Source organism: Cyprinodon variegatus, unplaced genomic scaffold, assembly GCF_000732505.1.
Source record: "Cyprinodon variegatus isolate N-32 unplaced genomic scaffold, C_variegatus-1.0 Scaffold67, whole genome shotgun sequence".
NCBI lineage: Eukaryota > Metazoa > Chordata > Actinopteri > Cyprinodontiformes > Cyprinodontidae > Cyprinodon > Cyprinodon variegatus.
The window spans coordinates 1-23,667 of record NW_015150520.1 but is presented as its reverse complement, the minus strand read 5'-3'; the positions used below and the strand labels follow the sequence as shown (position 1 = coordinate 23,667).

At 37.4% G+C, this 23,667-nt stretch overlaps 2 protein-coding genes across 3 annotated transcripts; both read left to right on the top strand.

Moving 5' to 3' along the window:
* Window positions 1-921: 921 nt before the first annotated feature.
* On the top strand, window positions 922-14,594 carry LOC107083006 (dual specificity protein phosphatase 22-B-like). 2 transcript variants are annotated; one of them, XM_015371933.1, is made up of 7 exons: window positions 922-1,181; window positions 1,266-1,299; window positions 5,803-5,885; window positions 7,788-7,837; window positions 8,027-8,101; window positions 9,179-9,350; window positions 12,586-14,592. In XM_015371933.1, the coding sequence occupies exons 1-7, from the start codon at window positions 1,161-1,163 to the stop codon at window positions 12,745-12,747; spliced, it is 597 nt and encodes a 198-aa protein (XP_015227419.1). In that variant the 5' UTR covers window positions 922-1,160; the 3' UTR covers window positions 12,748-14,592. The 2 variants fall into 2 exon arrangements, with proteins under 2 accessions (XP_015227419.1, XP_015227420.1); XM_015371934.1 differs by lacking the exon at window positions 7,788-7,837 and having other exon boundaries at window positions 12,586-14,594.
* A 1,310-nt stretch (window positions 14,595-15,904) lies between these two features.
* On the top strand, window positions 15,905-20,338 carry LOC107083021 (interferon regulatory factor 4-like). Its single transcript, XM_015371953.1, has 9 exons — window positions 15,905-15,938; window positions 16,124-16,323; window positions 16,783-16,969; window positions 17,050-17,126; window positions 17,409-17,547; window positions 17,645-17,746; window positions 18,194-18,568; window positions 19,171-19,283; window positions 20,140-20,338. Exons 2-9 carry the CDS (start codon window positions 16,126-16,128, stop codon window positions 20,299-20,301), a joined length of 1,353 nt encoding a protein of 450 aa, XP_015227439.1. The 5' UTR covers window positions 15,905-15,938; window positions 16,124-16,125; the 3' UTR covers window positions 20,302-20,338.
* Window positions 20,339-23,667: the final 3,329 nt, after the last annotated feature.

Sequence of the window (23,667 nt, the reverse complement as noted above, 5' to 3'; positions counted from 1 at the left end):
TCTGTGATCATGAAAGAATCAATAGAGATTTAAAAAAATAAAATAACTGAAGTTTGATGCCTTGTTGAAAACCATCAAACAAAAGAGTTTACTGGAATGATTTAAAAGTATTCTTTTCTTTTTATATAAACCTCAACAACAAAAAAAACAATGTTTATGTCTGACTCGTCCTGATGAGCTGTTCAAGGCCTCCCCGGTTTTTTTGTAAACGCCTCTGCACTCCTGTGCTTGTTAATAAGTCTGAGCTGTGCCATGATCTGAACCACATAAAGGAACGTAAGACAAAAACCGGGCTAAAAATACCCTGGTCGCCTCTGAGCGATGCGCTGAAGGTGTCGCCAGATTTACTGGAAATGCAAAACATGAAGTGTGTTCAACGAGATAGTAAAGAGAGCAAGAATTAAAGTTAAATGGGGTGATTCTTAGTTTCACGGCTAAACTGACATTATATTTTGGGTCTGATGCTTTTGCATGATTTTCTTGAATAAACTGAAAGTTGGAGCTCTTTGTTTATCAAATCTACTGAAAGAATTGCAATGTCTTATTTTAATGCACTTACACAGAAAATTGTCAGTTTCAAAGTAGTTTTACAAAAATATCTGATGAAAAATGTTCACAATTGAAGGTAAATTGTGGATTTCCTCTTTCTTATTCAAGCATAACCAGTTAAAAATGTGATTTATTGCAAGTATTTTGAGCCTGATTGAGAAGTGTTCCTTTTATGGTAGAACAGCTCAGCGCATAGTGACAACCAGACGTCACCCTGCTGTAGATGTTCTCCTGTTTCTACTGGCCCTCGACCATCTTTGTCTGGCTGGTATGCATCTATGCACGATCCCGTGACACCACCTGTTCTAAATATAAACATCCCAGCAGTGTGCTCCACTACTAAGGTGACATTATGCAATACTTATCAACATGCTACTGGTGAAAGATCTCTTAGCGTATGAGCTGTGGACGTGTCAAAGTCTTTGTGATATTTTGGTTGACCCCGAAGAAGTTATCAAGGATGGTTGGAGGACAGTGAGACGCAGCTCGTCATTTGAGACCAATGCTGCTGTAGAGCATCAGGATTTTCTCCCAGAGGCAGGAATCTGGAGATAAAGACCTTACAAATTTTCTTAGACCTGAAATTATTTGCATAAGGCATTTAGTCGAGGATGGGTAATGGAATAAATAAGGTACAGTATCATGAAGAATTAGTTTAAATCACCTAAATCCTTTTTTGCGTTGTCCTTTCAGCTCTAATTCCTCTTTCTTTTTAGATCTTACCAGACCTTTATCTTGGCAATGTTAAAGGTAAGTCATCATGTGAGTGAAGAAAAGATTCCTTTTTTCATCATTTTTAGGATAACGTAGTAGAACACGTTTCAGTTCCTCATATGGAGAAGCATGTGGTGAATTGCTACACTGAGCTTGGTTTCTATAGAGTAGAGAGGTCACAGTGTGAAGCTGAATGATTGAAGTGCTGCATTTTGGGAAAAAATAAAAAGCTTTTACGGTACTGTTTTTGTCTTTACTGAAGTGTTTCCGCTGTGTTCGAGGTGTGCAGCTGCTGGAGGAACATAAATCTTGACAATTGTGAATATGAAGAGTGTAGGCGTGGGAGGGGATGCCCCACGCTGTGGGGGTGTCCCTGATGTAAGCTGCATTCCAAATGTTTCCACAAAACAGCAAACGCAAGCAAGAGGTTGTTGTTTTCTTACATTATAAATATATATACGGCACACGTTGAACCATAAACACGTAGGCGGTGGTATGAAAACATGGGGAAGAGTTTTTGTAAACGTAACCTGTTCTAAAAAATGCTGCCAAATAGGAAAAATAAAACCTTTCATGTTATCGGGGCCTTTTAAGTCCTTTTCTGTTTGTCACCTAGCAAATTCAAAATAGCTTTGTGTTAGAAAAGAAAAATGCTATGCAAGTGTTGACGCCTCAGGGTTACCTGTCATGCATTATACAAAAAAAGAGGTATAACTCATGAACCAATATCTTAGACTAAGTATTAGTATTAGCTTTATTTTATAGATTGTGTGCACAATCAAGACATTTTACTTCTGTAACAGTCCTGATGGAATGCAGACATTAGGTATATATACTAATATAAACAACATATCTGGTTTTTATAATATCCTAATGAAGGAAAAATGTTGGGTTGGTTCTTGAGCAGAAGATGCTCCCCGGCCTCACCTGCTGCTACCACTCAGAGAGTTGGTGATCCAATGACAGGTGGGGGCTGGTGAGCAGGGTGAGCTTGTGGTGGATAATAATGCGCGGGTTAATGGTGTTGAAGATGAAGTCCACTAACAGTATCATGATGCCCCGGGTGGTGGAGGCAGTTGTCCCACGTTGACTGCACAATGCAGCGGTCCAGCAGGAGGCCTGTAATGCCATTAATATTCCTCAGCAGCAATTGCTCAAAGGGTTTCATGACCTCAGAGGTCAGACTGTCAGATCTGTTGTAATAACTACATACAGTGATGATATCTATGAAGAGTGAAGTCCTGATTTGTATGTCTGCTATACTTTTTTTATATTTCTACAAAAGTGACATTTTTCCTAGTAACCATAGTCATCAGGTCGCTAATTTATGAATTTCAACTGTAAATCAAACTCTAATCAAGTGGTCTGAATGCCTTCATCTTACTTTTTGAAACCAAACTTAAGTCAAACTGTGAAACTATGGTCAAGCTAAAATCTGGGGAACAAATAAAATACCAAATAAACTAAGAAGCAATACAGACACAAACAGCAAAATATGGCTGTAAATGAACTAAAGTGCTCAGATGGTTGTAGTCCATCACCAAGCAGTCACTTCAAAACTGGATCTGTCACTTGTGTTCTTCGTCTGAGTAAACAGACAAAATGAAAGTCGTATGAAATAAATTAAATCCATCGATAACTTTCTGTAACGGTTTCACTGACTGCTGTAAAAACCATCATATGCTGAAAATTACAGATATGAAACTTATATTAGTTGTATTTTAGATATTTATATTTTGTCACCCTGGGTCAATGAGGATCAACTTCTTAATTTGGCTGCACGTCTGGTATATATAGCAAACTTGACACAACTTAAAACTATTAATGAGGTTGTATTTTACTACCTAGTTCTGCTTATGGAGAATTTTTAAACTTAGGTTAAGGCATTCAGCTATTATTACATATATTGATTACAAATATCCAATATTTTAAAGCCTTTATTTTTGTATACTTTTAATTAATTATGATTTTTTTATTATTTGAAATACGACTTGAAAATATATTTTAAAAAAAAATTAAATACAGTGATGTTTGCTGAATAAAGTATGTTCATTGGTCGCTATTTTTAAAAGATAACTTTAATCCCACAAAGGAGCCCCATTGAAATGCAATGTATTGGTTATGACCGTGTATATAAATGACATATAAATGTATATAATTGAAAAAAGTGAATTCCACCCGGATTCTTTCACTGGAGCTGCTCTGCTACAACCCTTTATAGAGCACTCAGTGAAATACTTTCAAAATCAAAATTTCAAGCCAATAGAGTTATTGGAATCCAGGACAAGACATTACATTTTTAACATTAAAAAAATATGGATATTTTGATGGAAAAAAAATCATGTCAATATAATAACAGGAAACACCAACTTGCCCAAATATATTAAGAAAGTTAACAAAAGTGCTACTATAAGAAATTCATGAAAACACTCTGAGAGTGAGAAAAACACATTTTTTTTGCTACAACATGACTTTAGAGGCATTAATCGTGATACTGGCACTTACATTTGTTAACTGGGTTTTTTTACTTTTACTTTTTTATCATTCAAGGGCTCATCTAATTGCTCAAATAGCCATGTAGCAGTATCTTTAATGAATGGCTCGATATAGATGTTGTGCTTAGGCTAATTTAGCTACATGAAGTATTTTCAGCTGTCTTTGTCCTTCAGGAAACATTGTGCATGTCCTTGAACACTATTAAGAAGATAAATATATGCCTTGATAAGTTGTGGATAAAAATAGAGATGTGAAAGCCTGTTTATTCTCTGCTGTGCTGAGTTACTCTGCCTTTTACTAAAACAAAGGAATCCTATTATCCTTCCAATAGATGCCATCATCCAAGATCAACGTGTTCAGATGTCACAGTGTTGTATCAAACAAATTTGATAAAGCTCTGAAAAAACAAATGATTAAAAATGTTTAAATGATTTGTTATTGTTTATTAAACCTGTGAGTTTATAAGAACAGAGTATTTATTTAAAATAATGAGCTGATTGGGAGCAAGAAGCACAAGAAAGATCAGGCAGCGCATCTTGACAACAATACCCAACTGTGCAATTTACCAATAATAATATTATTAAAATAATAAAAACAATAAACAGAATAAATTTGAACACTTAATATGTTAGCTGAAACGTGTGCAGGTTTCAGAATTAAAGACAATTAATCAAATCAGAGTATTGTAAAAGTTACAGTAGGCCTGAAACCATTCATAACCTACTAGAACTTAATGTCTCATTTGTGAAATTATTCTTATTAAATAAACCCAATGAAAACGGCCTCAAATCAGTTTGATAAATTCGTTTCTGTAACTATCTGCCTTAAAAAATAGTTAAAAATAAAAATTTGGAATAGATTCCAAAGATCAGTATTGTCCATGCACACCAATATTAAGTCTATAGGTACCATTAATGTTTAAAATTCTGGTTCAGTTCCTTTACTCTCACTTTTCAAATTTGAATCACTTTCCAGTGCTGATTAATTCAATTCAGTTTATTAATATAGTGCTAATTCACAACACATGTCATCTCTAGAGTCTTTACAGGGACAGTTTAACAAGATCACAAAGTCAGGTTGGTTCAAAGTTTTCTATCTAAGGAAAACCAGCTGCTTGCATGGACTCATTGACTCGACACCAATCCCTCACACCAAGCATGCAGTTAAGAGCCTTGTGGAGGTCAGGCTAAAGCTGCTTCAAAGCAATGCAATATTTTTTGTAGTCATTTTCTGTTCAGAAGAGTTTGATTACCAGCCTTCAATAAATATTCTTATATATAAAACCAAGCCAAAGGTGGCAAGGTCAATTTTATAGTAAGTAGGGTTCTGCAGGCCATGCATTCATGATGGGGTCTGTCAAACTAAAGCCAAAAAAATGTTTGCAGATTAACTGAATATTTGATCTTTTTTATCACCTACACTGTTTATTTTTTTAAACAAAAAACTTTTAGTCTTAAAATCTAACATTTTGTTGCAGTTATTTTTTGCTTTTTATGGATTGGAGAGTTTTTAGCCTTTTTGCAATGGCTTTAATATAATTTTCTGTTTCGTGATTACCCTGAACAGTTTACTGTTTATTTCTTTACATATATTTTATCATACATAATCTCTAAAGTTTAAGGTTATTTGAGGTTTGTTGAATATGCTTTGTCAGGGGGCTCAGTGAAGTCTTTTTGGGTGGCATTAGCAGCATCCTGCACACTTGCAAAGCATGAGAAAAAAAGAGTCAAAGCACATCTGTCCATCGTAGAAAAAATTTGGCTTCCTTTTAAAGAACAAAATTTGATTAAAACAATTACTGTTTCTTGCTTTTGGGCCAAGCTGTTGGACTGTTTTAGAAACATTGGTTTTCCGGTTTTTCTTTCAGTTCAAAAGAGGAGCAAAACTTTTAAACCATACAGCCATATTTGCTTGGAAGACATTGAGGGAGGGGGGTGTTGTTGGGCAAAAAAGGCTTTATTTAGGTTGCAGCTTCAATGCTGATATTTGTGTTTGAATGTAGAAAATATTTTACATTTCTTGATTTTTCTTTGTGAACCATAGATGCACGAGACCGGGATCTGCTGGCGCGGCACAACATCACTCACATCCTCTCGATCCATGACACAGCTGCCCCCGTCCTGGAGGTGAGGCCACTTCAAGCTGGGCTTCTTATATGAGCCTTCATGACTCCATGACCCCAAGCTTGATCCCCGTATCGAGTACACAGTGTCCTCAGTTGTTTCCCCTCAGCGTCTCTTATGATCAATACTCATTATGAAAGTGTGAAACTTCTGCGGAGCTGCCATGTCTCTTCAGAGTTATATCTCCCTGCAGCTAGGTATGGATACCTTTATGAATGAAAAAGATGTTCAGCATATACCTAAATAATTCATAAAAATATGCAATCCTAAGTGAAGACCCTTTGATTTTATATGCTTCCTAAAATTCAGAAAATTCTTCATGCAAGATCATTCGTTCGATAGGCTTAAGTTCAATTCTTGTGAAAGTCACCCATAATGGACAGATGTTCATATTTTCATTTGTGTGACAGTCATATGATCTGAAATTCACCAAGTTTCACTAAAATAAGCATGATCAGTAGGGAGGCTTCAGCATTTTTTGGATTTTCAGTCAGTGTGTGAAAGTCTGCTTCAGCTGATGCAGCTGCTGCCCGATGGTATATTTTCCCCACAAAATGCTTTTAGCTCCGCACATCGATTCCCCCAAAACTATTCAGAATAGAACTGGATAAAAGAAAAATACTCTGGGTTTTATTTGGGGCTTTCAGATGTGGCTGCAAATGCAAGAAAATCCTTTTTTTTTTTAAAACAATTTTGATCAAATGTTGGAAACTAAGAGAGATATAAGGTATTCCAACATCGGTTGTGCTTGTTAATCTGTCTGTCATCCTCAGTCTTCGCTTTCACAACTTTCATCTTTTCCTTGCTGAAAGCGATCGTGAAAAGTACTTAGAGTTTTCTGTACACTTTCTCCGTCCATGTCAGAATGTTTCATTGAACATTGAAGAGAAACAGCAACTTGTATTACCCAGTATCACTACCCAAACTGGTCAACCACCAAAACTTTTCAAAGGTTTTGGGCCTCAGATCACTTCTTAGCCATATACTCTATACCGTTATTCACTCAAACTTAACTTAATGTCCTATTATAAATTGCATGCCCTTTTTTTTCTCTAAGTCTATGATTGAGGATGACTCAGGTCTTTTTTAGACAGAGTGGCCAGATGGGACGGTTTATTTGCATACCCAACAGTCAAACTGCTGACTGATTGATTTCTTGGAAGACGACGTGATGGTTCCTGAGAGAGGAAGGTAAAATTTGCAACCACTAAGTCTCAGAGGTCAGATGTGACATATAGAGATTCGGTTGTGATGATCAAACTACCAAAAAAATAATCCAGTTACATTTAAATCTGTTATGCATTTGTTTCTATTACAAATATAGCATTTGATTATGAGCATGCATAATAGTTAGGAATGGATACCTTTTTACATTCTGGGTTTGAAAGGACACCTGTGAAGAGCATTAAGATTGATTTTGCAAAGGCACAAGATCTCAAGTAACTGCACCCAGAGGGTCAGAAATTAAGTAATTGGTGCATAGCCTGCCGATATATTTTTACCAAAGCTTATGAAAAGTGTCTGGAGCACTTCCAGAGTATGCTGTGTCCCTGAGGACTCCGGGGTTTTTGCACGGGTGCAGTCATAGCAGGATGAGGTGGTTTCTGTCCAGTTTAGGTACCGTCAGCTGCCAGGTGCAAAGAACAGTAAAAAAAAAAAACACACACATATAGAAATGTCATGATCTACCTCGCTAACAAGGCAAGGACTGCAAGGTTTCAGGGCAGGTCTCATGAAAAAACAGGAAGTGTGTTAAATCCACTACATTTGCATTCAGATGACCTCAGAATACAGAACCCTAAAAAACATATATTTATAAAATCTTTATTTCTTTATTTTCAAACATGGTTTAAGGGAATTTGTGTGAGTTGAGCTGTTTCCTCTTCTTGCTTTTTTTCTGTGCAGGACATGACTTATCTCTGTATATCCGCTGCTGACCACTCAAAGCAAAACCTGTGAGTGCTGAAAAAAATAAAAATCAGATTTCGCACATTTGGACATTTTTAATTCTGGATTCATCCTGTTGTGCAACTCAAAGCAAAACAATAACAACTAAAAGATATGCATTTGATCTCTAACATGTCATTTCCCGTTTCTGTTATTTTAAAAATAAGCTGATTGGTTTAATGTTTTTTTTTTTTCAGGATTCAATACTTTAGGGAGAGCATCATTTTTATCCATGAGAGCCGACTGAAAGGACAGGGCTGCCTTGTACACTGGTGAGTACAGGTTCTCAGACACAAAAACTCTCTTAATAATACTTCAGTATAACTTACTTATTTGGGACTTGAAATGTTTTAGTTGTATAGAATGAATATGACAGAGCAAAATAAAATAATGCATACTTTTTTGATTGAATATTGTAAATAATTTGTTTTTAACCTCAGTTAATCTAAAGCCCTTATTTAAATTTCTGTACAACTTATCATCATCCTGACCACATGACCCCCATGGGGAAACATGGTCGTGGCAGCAGCATGTTATGGGGATGCTATGCATATTTCACACTTACACACTACTTTATGCTTGCCTGTCACATAAAAACTTTAAAAATATCAATTAATGTTAGTGGCTGTGATGTGAGAGAAGGCTTAGAAATGTAAGAACAATGCTACACTTGTGAAAGTAAAATCTGTTGGGCTCTTTTTGGCATCAAGACCATTATTCTTATTGCCACATTGCCAGACAGGACTCTGTAAGAAAAAAAAAAAATAAAATGTAAGAGTATGGATTCCTTTATGGAGGCACTTTATAGAAAGAGATTATATTTTGACACAAAAGTTAAACATGATGAATCTCTCAGGTCTTTGTTTGGTTGTTACTCATTTTTTTTTTTACCTAACCTTTTGTTCCATTGATTAGAATGACATTCTTTTAAAAAAAAAAAATGCAGCTGATGTTTGAAGGCTTTAAAATACTTGTGGATTACCTGGAAAACAGCCTAATTATAAAACAGTTGACTGATTGTAAGGGACAAATCTAAAACCTTTGAGAGCTCAGAAGGAGTCACCTCTATTCCCTTGTTGAAATAAGGATTTACCTCAGAATAACTGAAAACTCTCAGGTTTTATTCGTTCAGGTCTCATTTTCAGCCACACCAAAAAGGTCCAGACTATAAGGCTTTTTAGTTAAGAACTTTCATAGAAATTGTCCTCACCTTTCATCTTCTCTTATATCAATCAGAACACAGCAGTAATTTAACCACAGCTTCAGGAGTGGGTTTCACTTCATTTGTACACTAAAGCAGAGAATCTGAACAGGAGATGAATTACTAACTCGGGGTCTGTGCTTGCCAGCGTGGCAGGAGTGTCCCGCAGTGTCACTCTGGTGGTCGCTTACATCATGACGGTAACGGGACGAGGTTGGGTGGAGTCCCTGGCAGCCATCAGGGCGGCCCGGCCATGTGCAGGTCCCAACCTGGGCTTTCTGCGGCAACTGGAGGAGTTTGAAAACACAGAACTGGCAGAGGTTAGTCATCACATTTATGTACATTTAAGTGCAGTTACAGTATATGAACACTGATTTTTAAACAATACCCTTAAGAGGTTAACAGAGTATTGAAAGGGATTTCTATGCAGTTTTTGGATTCTGATGCTATTCAAATAGGTGCAGTATCTTTTTGTTTTAACAAAAAAAATGATCCAATGGGGTTACAACACAGCATGGATGTTATACCCAAAGTATTTCTTCTCTGTTTATATATTTATACATAAATTATATTTATATTTATACATAATATATTTATATCTATGCTCTGAACTTCCATATAAATGCGTTCTTTGCACCATGTTTTTTTTCTCCCACACTGTTTATATTTGATCACTGCTGCACTTTATGGAATGGAAATGTTCATTTACTGTTTGTATACACTCTGTGTATACAAAATGTCAATAAAAAGTTGTCAAAGACTAAGTTGTCTAAGTCTTCTGTATTTCAGAAACAGATCCGCAGAGGTTTTCACACACCGAGAAAATTATCTAAAATAGAGAAAATATCTCTTCAGCTGCAGTTGTGTGGATGAGAATGTTTTGTTGATGGTGAGGTAAATTGGTCAGGCTGGTTTAATGAAATAGAAAACCAGCTGCAACTAATTTACTACTCATTACAACCAAGATATGTGGAATACTAACTCTGAACACACAAAACAATCAACATTGAAACAAAAGGGCCGCCTGCAGCAAAAGATCACCTTGAGAGCTGTTGCTTCTTAGCTCAGAAAAAGAAGCTGATAGTGCAGACAGAAAAACAGGACAGTCAGAGATCAGAAAAATGTTGCCTACTTGGTTTAAGGAAGGTGATTTCATTAAAGTATATTTAATACATTTATCTTAATATTTCAGTATGCTGAAATATTGAACAACCTGATTATACGATAAACAATTGCTGAAGTGCAAGAGTCAATGTGAGGCCTTCAAACCTCAGAGGACCCCTGTCAAGCATGGTAGTGGTAGTATTATGCTGTAGGGATGTTTTGTGGTTCAAGTAGTCTTATATTCCTTTATTAATTATTTGCGTTCTTTTAAAGACAACATTAAATTCAGTCAGGTTTTATAAAGCTTTCCTGCCAGCGGTTAGCCAAATTGTTCCCTTTGGACACAAGTAGCTGCTAACACTCGGCCTTTAAGCTTTTAAGTTGGAACTGCATTAAAATCATTGACACTCGAGTGGTTAATGCAGAAAAATGTCTGAAAGGGTCCTATGCAATGTAAACGTTATGCTTATAATTCTGTGAAACATCCACATTGGAAGAGGTGCAGTGTGTCTTATTCTTTAATGAGACATCTTCCTCATGAATACTTAGATCTCCGTCTTCTACTCACCTTGTTCCTTCTGCCTGCCGCAGCACCAGAGCACTGGGAAATTCCTTCCTTCTGTACACAACACTGAGAGTCCATCTTAGTTCAAGGCCAAAATCAGTCCTGTCTGTTAAAACTTACCTTCTCACCATCATGGCCTATTGTCTGGAACTTTTATGTTTCAGTTGGGTTGTTTTATTTTTTTAATTTTGGTGATTTTCTTGTTTTTTTTTCCTGTTTTCCTAATTGCACAGTGGCCTGTGTGCTCTGAGAGAATAAAATGTATTATACAGATGCTGCTGCTTAGGACACCATGTTTTTTCCTCTAAAAAAAGCATTAAAGGGGTCATAAAATGCAAAATTGTGTTTACATTGTCATAGATGAATAACGATAGTTCAGTGGGTGAAATTGACGTACAGAGAAGTTCAAACCCCATCGACACCTTTCTCTGGAAATCTAACAATTCTAAACTTTATCCATAAAACGGGGGAATCCAAACGAAGCACCGTCAAATCAACGTCAATTTTAAGATGTTGCCTTATTTGATTCTGGCCTGTACTTTTGTCACACCCTGAAATTGGCATACATTCACATACAGACTATGAAGACATTTTTACAGTCATCCCAAGGATCTGAAGACTCAACAGGCATGGATTATTTTTTTCAGAAGATCCCTGCAAAGTTTGATGCTTAAGTGTTCATGTGCTCCAAGCATTTTACTGAAGACAGCTTTCAAAATATTGGACGGTTCAAAGCAGGATTTGCTAAACTTCTTTTACTGAAACGAGGGGCTTTTCCGAGCGTAAGTCCATCACAACCGTAAGCTGTAAGTAATATTTTGTTGCTAAGCTGTTGATAGCAATGCTAGCATATCTATGGTGACCAGATTTGGTTCACTGACTGGACCGGACCGTGCATTCGAACCGAGCCAGCCGGGGACGGAACGACTGAACCCGACCCGGTATGCTTCCCCCCATCTGCCTTACCGTGCAGGCAGGGGGGGCCTGGGGAGTGCCTGGTGTGTTTCGCCTACATGCAGGACTGTAGTCGACCAAAATCCAGGACGATTTTGAAATTCAACCCAGTCATTTTTTTTTAGGTATGAAAAGTAGGACATGTCCAGGCAAAAGATGACATCTGGTCACCCTACCATAGCAACAATTGGATGTTTCAATAAGTGAGTGCTTGTTGCTATGATGCGTCTTTGTTGAATGATGAATCAGCACACAGCTCATCTAAATATTCATGAGCATACCGTAAAAGGAAGAAAACCTGTCGTTTCATTCTGGGGCTTATAACAAGGCTTGAATTAGTCATTTTCAGCCCAACCAATGTTACACACCCTATTCAGAGACCTCAAGGACAAACAGCAAATACCCTATATAATCATTCTATGGTCCCTTTAAGAAAATAATGATGCAATGCAATAGTAAAACTGCTCTGGGTGTCTTTTAGAAGTATGTTGTTGTTGAAAACCAAACTCTAGATGTATACATTTTGTATATATCATAACAATGTTTGATGAAGACTCTGAAATATTTTGTATTTTTGTTAAGTAAAAAGACTAAACCTGTATGCTTCCATTTTCCCACATCTCTAGACTGTTTGTGATTGGATGAACAGGGGTGTGTAAGCAGAGAATGGTAGATTTAACATTTGTATAGTTGATCTGTCAGCTGTTCTATTACAGCTAAAACAACACAAACCATTCAGCTGTAAAACCACATGTTTACAGTTTGATAATCGAATGATCATGTGACTTCAGCTGATGCTTTTCCAAAGTCAAGAAGAAAGATAACTCCTGAATTGATTAGGTCTGCTTCCCAAAGATCAGATTGAAGGAAGAAGAGTGACTTTTTAGAGTATTTCATAATACCAATTAAAACTTTTTCTCCCCTCCTTTCAGTATCGAGCCTGGTGGATGGAACAGTACGGGAAGAACTCCTTTAATGATGAAGAGGAAGTTCAGAATCTTTTAAATAAAAAATCTAACAGCAGTCTGAGCAGCAGCAGCAGCAGCTCTGCTTCTGCCAACATCCCCCAAGCTCTGGGAACAGGTCACACCTGAAGAGAGACTCTCTGCCCTCATCTCCCTGGTCCTGAGGACTGATCTAAGGACTGCTGGCATTGCATCAGCAGGAACATTTATCCAGGATTTCTCGCGTGAGGACGAATGGTTGAATCTGGTGTGTGTACAATAGCCGGGGGATTTCATACCCCTGTTGTCATGTCATGTCTTGGCCTCCAACTGTCAAAACAACATGCAAGGGCAGCCAAGCGTGTCCCTAAAGAAGTATGTACATGAAGTCCTGAGTGTGAGCACACATTTAGCAGCATACACTCCCCCCATCAGTTATGTTATGCTGTGTCTTGGACTTAAATTATGAGTATTAGTTTCTATGCAGAGTAGAAACTAAGAAACTTTGTATTTCCCAGCACAAATATCACAGTTTTTTTTTCTTACCTAAAATACTATCAATATTCTTTGAACTGATCTGAATGGTCAAAAGTTCAGCAACTGCAGGCTCCACCTAAAAAAAACAAAAAAATGAATTGTTTGTTGTGTAGATAAAGTGCGATTGATGTTAACTTTCATCCAGGAGGTGAAAATAGTTCAGAACTTTTAAGATAAAAACTGCTGAGAGAGCTATGATTTCATTTCGATCAGCTTTGTTCATATTTGACATTTTAGAAGTTACCTGCTTTTGAAACATCAGAATTTAAGATGCATTAAACTTTTTTTTTTTTTTTATTATTACCAGTACCTTGTACTATGTACTCATAGGCTAATTCTTAGACAAAACTAACCCCTACATTTCAGGGTTATTTTACTGGGACGTTATATTATATACATGATTGTGAAGCAGAAGGGAAAATAATGGAATTTTATTATCTTTTTCTAAAAGCAGCACATTTTGTTGTGGGTAGATGCTCAGGTCTTCTGATATATTCTCACCCAGCTTTGTACATCAGGAGATTATTTTCAATTCTTCTCCACAAATGGACAGGTAGTATCTGGAGATGGGCTCTGAACATCAAATTTTCAGATTCTAAATCAGATTTTTTTTTCCTCTATACTTTGACTGGTGTTAGGATAATTATTATTGAAGATGTGTGAGTTTATCACACCTTGGTATGGGCTATTCTAACACTTTATAGCTTTCCATTGAAGCTCTCATTGCCAGTTTGGAGCAGGCATGTGCAGTTGGCCTTCAAAGGCCACTATCCTGCAGGTTTTCCATGTTTTTCTCTTTCAGCATACCTGATCAAGATTATTTTAGTTTAGTAAAAGCCTGTTAATCAGCAATTAATGAAAAAAAAAATGCTTTGCTGAAGTTAGAAAACATCTAAAACCTGCAGGGCCTAATAGGACCCCTACAGAAACCCTAAATTCCAATTAACTCCGACCTTTTTATCCATCCCTGCTGAGGAAAGGATTCCCATATCATTATTTTCCGGCCTTGTATCATCATAAGGATGATCTTTTCAGGGGAATATATAGTGTTAATTTTTCTTCATATAACATTTCACATGTAGATTTTGAGTTTAATTTTTGTTCTCATCCAATCATATTGTTTAATCCGAACCATGACTAATAGTTTTCATCTTAAACAATTCTCCTACTTGAGTTTTTGATATCTCCAGCCGGGCCACCTGGCTGCTTTTCTGATTAATGGTCTTCTTACCCATCCTGTTGTTCCTTCCATACTGTTTCTATTTCCAAATGATGAATCAAACTGTATCAGGAGATGTTCACTGCTTAGGATATTGTTTTTTAATCTAACCCTGCATTAAAATTTCTTCTCAACATTCTCCCCCAACTTTAGTGTCTGCCTTTTTGTAAAGTGAATTCAAAATATTAGTAGAAGTAGCCGAATAAGTTGGATTTTTGTAGACAAATAATAAGTATTCAGATTTTTCTGCAATAGTTTATACATAATGTAATGTTGTATATTAAAATATGAAAACATTTTATTTTTAAAGGTGTTCTGTTTTTATTAAACAACATTAAAGCATAGACAAGGTAAAAAAAAAAAAGGCTATTCCTTTTTTTTGTTTTTTGCTGAAATCAAGCTCATTAATGGTAGCCATAGCCTCTGCATGAGCTTTTAAAATGTTTGTAACAATAATTACAAAGAAAATAAGATTATATAAATATTAATATGATTTATAAAGCAGTTTGTAGGAAAAAAAGGTAGAAACTATGTAAGTGAAGTAAAATTTGCTGAAAAATGCAAATAAGAATGAAGAAAAAAGTAAACAGGAAAATAAATGTAGAAAAAAAATCTAAATGTTATTAAAGAATACAACAAAAACATATTTAGTTCATATAATAATAAAATAATAATTTATTTACTTCAAAATTTTATGGACACTTTCTCTATTTTCAGTACAGGTAAACCAAATACTGTTGGCCTATATTAGTTCTCTCATGTTATTGATGACCTTTTTTCAAAAACTTAAATATGTCATAAGATTATATTAATATGATTTATAAAGCAGTTTGTAGTAAAAAAGGAGAAACTATGTAAGTGAAGTAAAATTTGCTTACGAAAAAATGAAAATCAGAATTAAGAAACAAGTAAACAGGAAAATAAATGTAGAAAACCCCCCAAAAAATGTTATTAAAGAATACAATAAAAACATATTTAGTTCATATAATAATAAAATAATAAACTATTTACTTCAGAATTTTATGGACACTTTCTCTATTTTCAGTACAGTTAAAGCAAATACTGTTGGCCTATATTGGTTTTCTCATGTTATTGATGACCTTATTTAAAACCTTAAATATGTCACAGAGCTTTTATTTTCCCACAGGTATATTTCAAACCATAAACCAGGTATTTTATCGGTTGATTCTTCCAGCGGGAAATGATTTTTCTGCGCATCATTTCTCCCGTAGGATCACTCCGCAGCTCAATTTTTTTGTAAATCTTTATCATTTCAAAGAACTGTTTTGGTCTCCAGTCCTCTGACTTTCCACCGTGCGGCTGTGTGACTCTGCAGGCTGACGCCGGCAGGGTTTCCCCTGCTGTCTGTCTTACTGGAGGTGCGCCGCCGCGCGCGGCGCTGATAAGCTTCGCAGGAGGCGCAACTCCGGCAGGTGCGTCCTCCTCCTTCTCCTCAGCATCCTCCTCCTGTCTCCGCCCCTCCTTCTTCTCATCGTTCTGCGGGGATTTAAGCGGGCCCGCCGGAATGGTGAGGGCTTTCAGACACTGGCAGATTTCAAAACTTCACGGGTTTCGAGTTTCGCAGGTAAGAAGAGCCTCGAATCGGATCCAAGAGCTGAACTAGTCCGCGTGGGAGTCCACGTTTATAGCGATCTTTTTTTTTCTTTTTTCACTTTTACAACTTTTGATTGCGTGCTTTCACAGCCTACACATTCTATCACATTAAGTAGAGGATCTATAAGCGGAGTTTTGTTTTTGTTATTTGCGCAGAGATGAACTCTGAAGTGGATTACGGAGGCTCCGGCAGCAGCGGCAACGGGAAGCTGCGCCAGTGGCTGATCGAGCAGGTGGACTGCGGGAAGTATCCCGGCCTGGTGTGGGAGAACGATGAAAAGAGCATCTTTAGGATACCATGGAAACACGCCGGGAAACAGGATTATAACCGGGATGAGGATGCCGCGCTTTTCAAGGTACTGAACATTTAGGCCGCAGACCTGCTGTTTAATAAAATGCTTATAAATAGGCCTAAAGAATACATTCTAGTTTAATTTGCGGTGTAATTATAAATGCAGGGTGATTTTCTGCTGATCTGCAGAGTTTATGTAAATGTGTTCATCCAGAGAGCATGCATTCAGTAAACAGGAAAAAAAAGTTAAACTAATTTCAACTTATGAGAAAAAAAAGCTAAATGGATCAAATCTATAATCAGCTTTTTTGTTCTCAATTTGGCACATTTTATAGTTGTCTTTTACATTTAATTTATTTCCAACCTGATTTTAAAAGGCTGCAGTTCGTTAAAAATAAAATTAAATCTGAATTAAATCAAATTCCAGCCTGCATTCTTTCCCTTAAACCAAGTAGAAACTCAAACTGACTAAGTAAGTCTTTTATGGTCATTATTTAATCTTCTCCCTGCTTCTTGTCTGCAGGCATGGGCGCTTTTTAAGGGCAAGTTTCGGGAGGGGATCGACAAGCCAGACCCTCCGACCTGGAAGACGCGCCTGCGCTGCGCTCTCAACAAGAGCAACGACTTTGAGGAGCTGGTGGAGAGAAGCCAGCTGGACATCTCTGACCCATACAAAGTGTACCGCATCATCCCTGAGGGCGCCAAGAAAAGTCAGTGATCCTAACGCCGTGATGCATGAGTTTGATCTGGAAACGTGCTCCATGTTAAACCCTTTCCTCTTTGCGCACAGGACCCAGGCAAGAGGACAGTCCTCTGAGCCCAGTGAGCTATCCCATGCATCATCCCTACCCCACTGTACCAGCTCAGGTAATTAACATGCACATGGAAATGAGCAGGGCGGGGACTTGGAGGGACAGCAGACATGCTGCTGAATGAACCATAGGCTATTGTGCATGCATGAATGAACAGATAAATAACAGCTTTATGATGTGTTGAATGATGCTGAACAAGCATTTGAAAACAATGTGCTGCAGCAGGGAAGACAGACCTTAAAAAAAGTACCAAAAATAGAACTAAACTTTAAAAAAATATCATTGTGTATTGTATGATTATTAAAAAAATAAGCTGGATAAATGTGTTTGTCTACAGATACCACAGTTCATGCCAAGCCCTGAATGCAGCTGGAGAGATTACTGCCCTGAGCAGCCGTCCCTGCCTGAGCTGTCCTTCAACCAGTGCCCCTGTCCCCCACGCAGCCTGCAGTGGCAGACCTCATCCATGGAGAACGGTAAGTCACTCTGCTCTGTAACAGCTGCATGGGCCCAGTCTGTTCTACATCCACTTTTTGGCATGTTAAGCTCGACTCTGTTCCTCTTTCTGTGCAGGATACCAGCTCAGAGCTTCCATTTACTCCTACAGTCCCGCAGACAGTCAGCCGTCTCCCTTCCCGCTGGACGCAAGCATCAGATCAGCAGAGGCGCTCTCAGGTGCATGAAATACACTTTCACTTCACCTTTTCACCTCTCACGCCAGGCGTGGGCCAGAGGCCAGATCTGATTCCAACAATCGCCTATGACTACACTGCAGTAAAAATGCATTCACTGCATCCGTTAAATTCAATTAAAATCTTCAATTATTAGTTGGTTGTTTTTTTTTTCTAAATAGGTAATGCATAAAACTTATCTTAACACAAATCTGTTCAAGATCATTGTATAAAACATTTTCTGATGCAAGTATGGAAATGGGGTGTCTAAGATCTAAAGTATGACACCAATCTTGCAACACAGATCCTGTTTCCTAAAAAGCAGAATGTGTTTCTTTGAGGTTGCCTTTAACCTGGATACATTTTTCGAAAATGTTTTCAACAATCTGATTTTGTCGATGACAAACGCATCAAAATGTTTGTTTACCTTCTATTTTCTCTTTGTGAACAGATTTCCGCCTCCATGTGTTGGTCTATGTACGAGACACGCTGGTGAGGGAGGTGACCACCTCCAGTCCAGAGGGGTGCCACATCACCCCGGGTGCCCCAGAGAAGCCTTACCTGTCGCCGGGTGGACCTGACGTTGTGCCTCTACCTGTGGACGCCCTCTCTGCCCAGAGGAGAGCGGACGAGTGTCCCCCCAGCCCACCGTCCGGCCTGGAAAGGGGGGTCTTGCTGTGGATGGGTGCAGATGGACTCTACGCGCGCAGGTTTTGTCAGAGTAGGGTTTACTGGCAGGGAGGCCCTTCGCCGTACGGAGACAAGCCCAACAAACTGGACAAAGATGTCACCTGCAAACTTCTACACACACAGGACTACCTTACAGGTAACAATTCAAAATAAAAGTAAAAATCTTTTATAGATAGATTTTCTCCCCTAAAGATTAAAAGCGTCAAAGACACTTGTTTTCAAATATATATTTTGAAGCAAAATTGTGTTAAAAAAAACTGAACTTTTAAAGTTTTCCCTACTCATTTCCTCTTTTAAGAGAACAAAAGAGGCTAACATAACTAAACTGATGTGGTTATAATCAGAAACCATTTAAAAACACCAAATCAAAGAACAGTTTTGATTGTGACATTTCAATAAGTACTAAAGTTCCAGCTCATTTACTGGAAAAGGCCCATTTACAGTGTCTTAGAAAAGCTGTGGTGACCTTCTTAAAGAAGCATTTCATGATAAGCTGTCAGTCACATGACTCTCTGCAGCACCACATCATCCCCACCCACATGCACTGTGACATCCCCAGCTGTGACTGACAGCTAATTGTATTTGCATACTTAGTGTGACCAGGACTTTCCATTCGATTCACCCCAAAATGTCATGCCACTTCAAGAGAAATTCTGTTGAAATCATTTGCCTGCTTAGATCTACTTTAGATACCAAAGCTAATAATGAGGTGAATTCGTCTTGTTTCCCACCAACCAGAGATCCAGAGTTTCGGGCTCCATGGACGGCCGCCCAGTCGCTTTCAGGTCCTGCTGAGTTTTGGCGACGAGTGTTTGGATCCTCAGAGACAAAGGCGTACCCTCACAGTCCAGGTGATTGCTTAGCCCCATTTTTAGTGAACCTAACCATGCATTTGACTTACTGGTCAAAATCAAAGCTTTAATTTGAAAGGTTTCAAAAAATAACGCTGGACATTTAACTTTAGCTTCAAAACTGAAAAATAGGATTTGAAAGTCTGCAGGAACTTCTTCATTGTCAAGATGCAAGCTTTGGTTTCAAACTAAATTTAGATTCGGAATAGTTACTGAGAATCATCATCAGCCTTTTTCCAGCCTTTTTACCTTTCACATCTTGAATTTCTGAAACAATATAAAGTGAAAGCTGATGAATTAATTCAGGACATAATGATCAGAAACTACACACCCAAACAATCTCAAATACTCTCAGAGGCTTTGATTTAAAGAGGCTAAGGTGGTAAAATGTATTATAAATCAACACAAACACATAGTTTCTCTATGTATTTTGGATCATTTTCACACATTGTTTAGAAATAATGGCAAAAACTAATAAGAATACAGAAGTTGTTGGCCAGCATGTTGCAATTACATTAACCTTTAGCCTTCTATGATTGATGTTAGACAAATACCAAATTGACCCATTTTGATTTCATGACTGCTTGTTAAACATCCCTGTTTCATTTTATATACAATTTGTGCATAAAAGAGTTGAAAGTAAGGGGAGGGTAGAAAAAACTGAATGTAGTCCAAAATGTTTTATAGCCTTAGAAGCAATAGTCTGATAAATGCACCAAGTCATCTAAAGCTTTTATCCTGTCAAAGCTCTGAGTTTCAAACATTAATCTTTAGCTTCACTGATTAAAACTCAAAATCACTGCAGAAAGAGCAAAATGTTGATATTGACCTTTTCTTTCCACCCTGTGCATTTCAGGTGGAACCGTTATTCGCCAGGCAGCTCCTGTACTACGCCCAGCAGACGGGCGGCCATTACTACCGCGGCTACGAGCATCCTGCAGTAACAGAGCATCTAAACGCCACTGAGGACTATCCAAGAGCTATCACGCATCATCACAGTAGCAGCCTCCAAGAGTGAACCATGAGTGCCTTGAGTGACTGTTAAAAAATCCTTTAGGGAGGCACCAAAGGCTTTTAAAGAAAAGAAGAAAAAAAAGAGACATGGCCGCAAAACTCGGGGACCAATGGTCAAACATGGACGGCAATGTACATAAACTGATTATTTTTCAGCTGTCGACCCTGTTATCAATTCTGTGTATCTACATGTGACAGAATATGTCATAGCGTGATAAAATGATGGATAACTTTTATTTTAAACACACATTGTTTTCTTAGGGAACTGAAACTGACAGCGACAGTGATTGTACAAAAAGAATTCTGTGCTAAATGTGCAAAATGCACCTTTAATTTCCCTTTAAGGAGATTAAAATATAAACTCCATCCTCGTATCATAAGATGTTAGTAGGACATGGTTAGCTTAGCCTTTGATAGCATAGCCTTAAAGCCAAACCAAAGTTGCTAGCGTGACTCCATGCTATTCTTGCAAAATCCACCAAAGACAAAACGTTTATACTTGTCAGAACCAAAATTTTAAAAGGAAATGTTTGTACGTAATTAACATCATTAAACATGCATTCTGTCTACACATCTCAATATGAGCTAGGATAACAAGCTGTACAATTTTTTTTATTTAAAAACCTCTTGTAAATAGGATTTTTTTTGTAGAAATATATATATTTTTGCTAGTGGACACTATTACTATTGTTTATATGAGAAACTCAGGGAGCTGAATGTAGATAAGCTTTTTAACTTGTATTTTCATTTATAAATTGAAAACTATAAAGTTTTACATTTGAATGAACCTTGGGTTAATCTGAATATCATTAACCCCAGTTTGTAAAAAAAACAAAAACAATAATAAAACAACAATAAACTGTGATAAACAGGCTCTTTTTCATAATTGTGAGCTCTCTGGATATAGTCAGTACTATCTGTGCGTGGTTTGAGCAGGAAGTGTGGTTCACATGCAGGATGACGCTGGTTAATCAAACGCCGGGTTATCGCAAACAGCGCGATGACATCAAGAAGGGCGTCAAGAGAGGAAGAGGTTGGCCACGCTTTCCGACTAGATCTGGGTAAAAAAGCCTTCCTGGCTTCTGCTTGCAGAAATGTTTCCACTTTTATGGAAAACAACCAAAAAAGACACCACAAAAACATTTCTGTAAGGCGAAATACAATTCAAAACATGAGCAGGGAAGAGGATGTCATCAAGTGATGAGGTTAGGTTTAAAAAACAAGCCTTATGGAATTACTTTGAAAACCACCTTTAAAGCAAGTGAAGGAAAACAGCTTTTTTTTCTCAGAAAAGTCTTAATCTAAGCATTTTGAACACATATTTGTGGACGTGAAAAACCTTCAAACAAACATAAACAATCCTACTAGTGTGATGCATTATTTTATCACACTGACCATGTGAACTACACTTATACTAGATGTTATCAAACATACATTTGTGTGATAATATGCATATTTATATAATGAAGTTAGGCTCAGAACTATTCCTGGTTTTTCAATATAATTTTCTTTGTATATCTTTGTATTTCAGATAAAAGGCTTTGTCATCACCATCTTTACCAGTTGCTATGATGAGTTGCTTGCAGAAAGGGCTCTCTGCCTCCTTTCACTGATTAATTGTGACATGGTAATCCCCTGGTCTAATCCCAAAAACAACTACAAGAAATTATGAGTCAACATAGAGGTGAGGACAACTCACCATATTCTGAGAAGATGTGGGGATATATGAAAAGACAAACTAATTCTTGAAAAAGCTCAACGCTTAGGATTATTTTTATCTGCAAGCTCCATTTTTATTTGGAAGTCTAAGTTTTCAGGCTCGGAGTAGGAAATTAGAACTTGAACGTATTTGGATTTAGCTTTTCTGAGTCCAAAAGTTCAGGTAACAAAACCATAAACAGCGTCTGTATTTAATATGCAATCTTCATATGCAAACCTTTATGCAGCACTTTTAGGTGTTTGTAAGATTAGACGTTTAAAATTTGTTAAAAAAAGCAAAACAGAATTAAACATTTTTTTCATTATTATAGTTGTGAGAGTAGTTGTAGCGACTATAAAACAAACAATCACCAATATGAGCCTCTAAAAGTGGGAAACTGATACACCAACGTCTTGGAGATTACATTACTAACTTGCCAGTTCCAAGGTAAATCTAACACAACATAAGCAGCAAAAGGTATATAAAAAAAAAAATAGTAACTCAATAAGCATATTCATCATATAAAGTTAGAATTTTTTTTCTCACATATATAAATCGTTTCTCATTTACTTATGTATTTCTTTAAAAAATGTTGCTTATTTAATAATTTATAAATTATTATTAGGGCATTTAGCCTGCATGCAGAATTTTGCATTTAAAAAGTTTTGCTAGAACTATGCTCTGATTGGCTGCTTGATGAGGAAGGCGATAAGTTGGCAGCAATTTTCACGTGATTCTCCAAACTCTCTCTGGCGACTTTAGTTTAGATAAAAAAACAAGTATTATTCCTTTAAAGGTGTAGTGAAAACACCCGCCCTCTCCATGTTTTAAAAAAGAAAAGCACAACCCTGAACCCGCTCCAGAGAGGGAATGCCTATTAAATGCATCGAGAGCATGCACAAGCCCATTTCTCCTCGAGGAGGTGCAGGAATGCAATAAGACGGTAGCTCAGATGGATCTCATCTCAACTATATTCATATATAAATGTTTCCCCCTAAATAAGACTACTGGTACATTAAAAAAATCATGACATTCTTGTACTTACAAAATAAATTAAGTTATCTTCCTTGGAAAGTTACAATATAGAGATAGTTAACTTTTACTAGCAGTGATGTGAAATGGATTTCTCCAAATAGCATGCCAAACTTTACCTGTCGAGTGCAAACTTTGCAACCGAGCCATTAGTGAAAAGCCCGACCTGTGCTTTCAGTGCATGCCATTGAGTGAAAGAATCTCCTAAAAACACTCTGGTTTTGTTTCTCTCTTCTGTGCCCATTCTTTTCTTCTCATTCTCTTCGTAGACAATTTTGCTCTTGTGACCCTCGGCCATTTGCAAAGAACCGTGTGAGAAAGGCGAGCTTCAAGGATTGGCTGAAACCGTAGCTCAGCACATAAAGGTGCACGCAGGACGGCCTTATGTAAACATATTACCCGAATGACTGACAATTAGGAGGACCACTTATTTTGATGATCTACCTGGACAAAGAACATCCTTCCCACTATACCTTTAACTTATGAAAATGTTGACTGGACTAAATTGCAAAATGTCTTCCTAATTTTCTAAATTGGAGGTCTTCAACAGGGGATCTGCGACCCCTAGGGGGTACACAGAGGTACTGCATAGGGGTCGCAAAAGTTTAGGTTGATTTGACTTTTTTTATATTCCACCAC

Bases quoted from the DNA above. Each gene is read 5' to 3' on its own strand.
- LOC107083021 (XM_015371953.1), top strand. From the start codon at position 16,126: ATGAACTCTGAAGTGGATTACGGAGGCTCCGGCAGCAGCGGCAACGGG. The intron at 17,747-18,193 runs GTGCATGAAATA...CTTTGTGAACAG, and splicing joins ATCAGCAGAGGCGCTCTCAG to ATTTCCGCCTCCATGTGTTG. The intron at 18,569-19,170 runs GTAACAATTCAA...CCCACCAACCAG, and splicing joins CACACAGGACTACCTTACAG to AGATCCAGAGTTTCGGGCTC.
- LOC107083006 (XM_015371933.1), top strand. From the start codon at position 1,161: ATGGGTAATGGAATAAATAAG. The intron at 1,300-5,802 runs GTAAGTCATCAT...TGTGAACCATAG, and splicing joins TTATCTTGGCAATGTTAAAG to ATGCACGAGACCGGGATCTG. The intron at 7,838-8,026 runs GTGAGTGCTGAA...TTTTTTTTTCAG, and splicing joins GACCACTCAAAGCAAAACCT to GATTCAATACTTTAGGGAGA.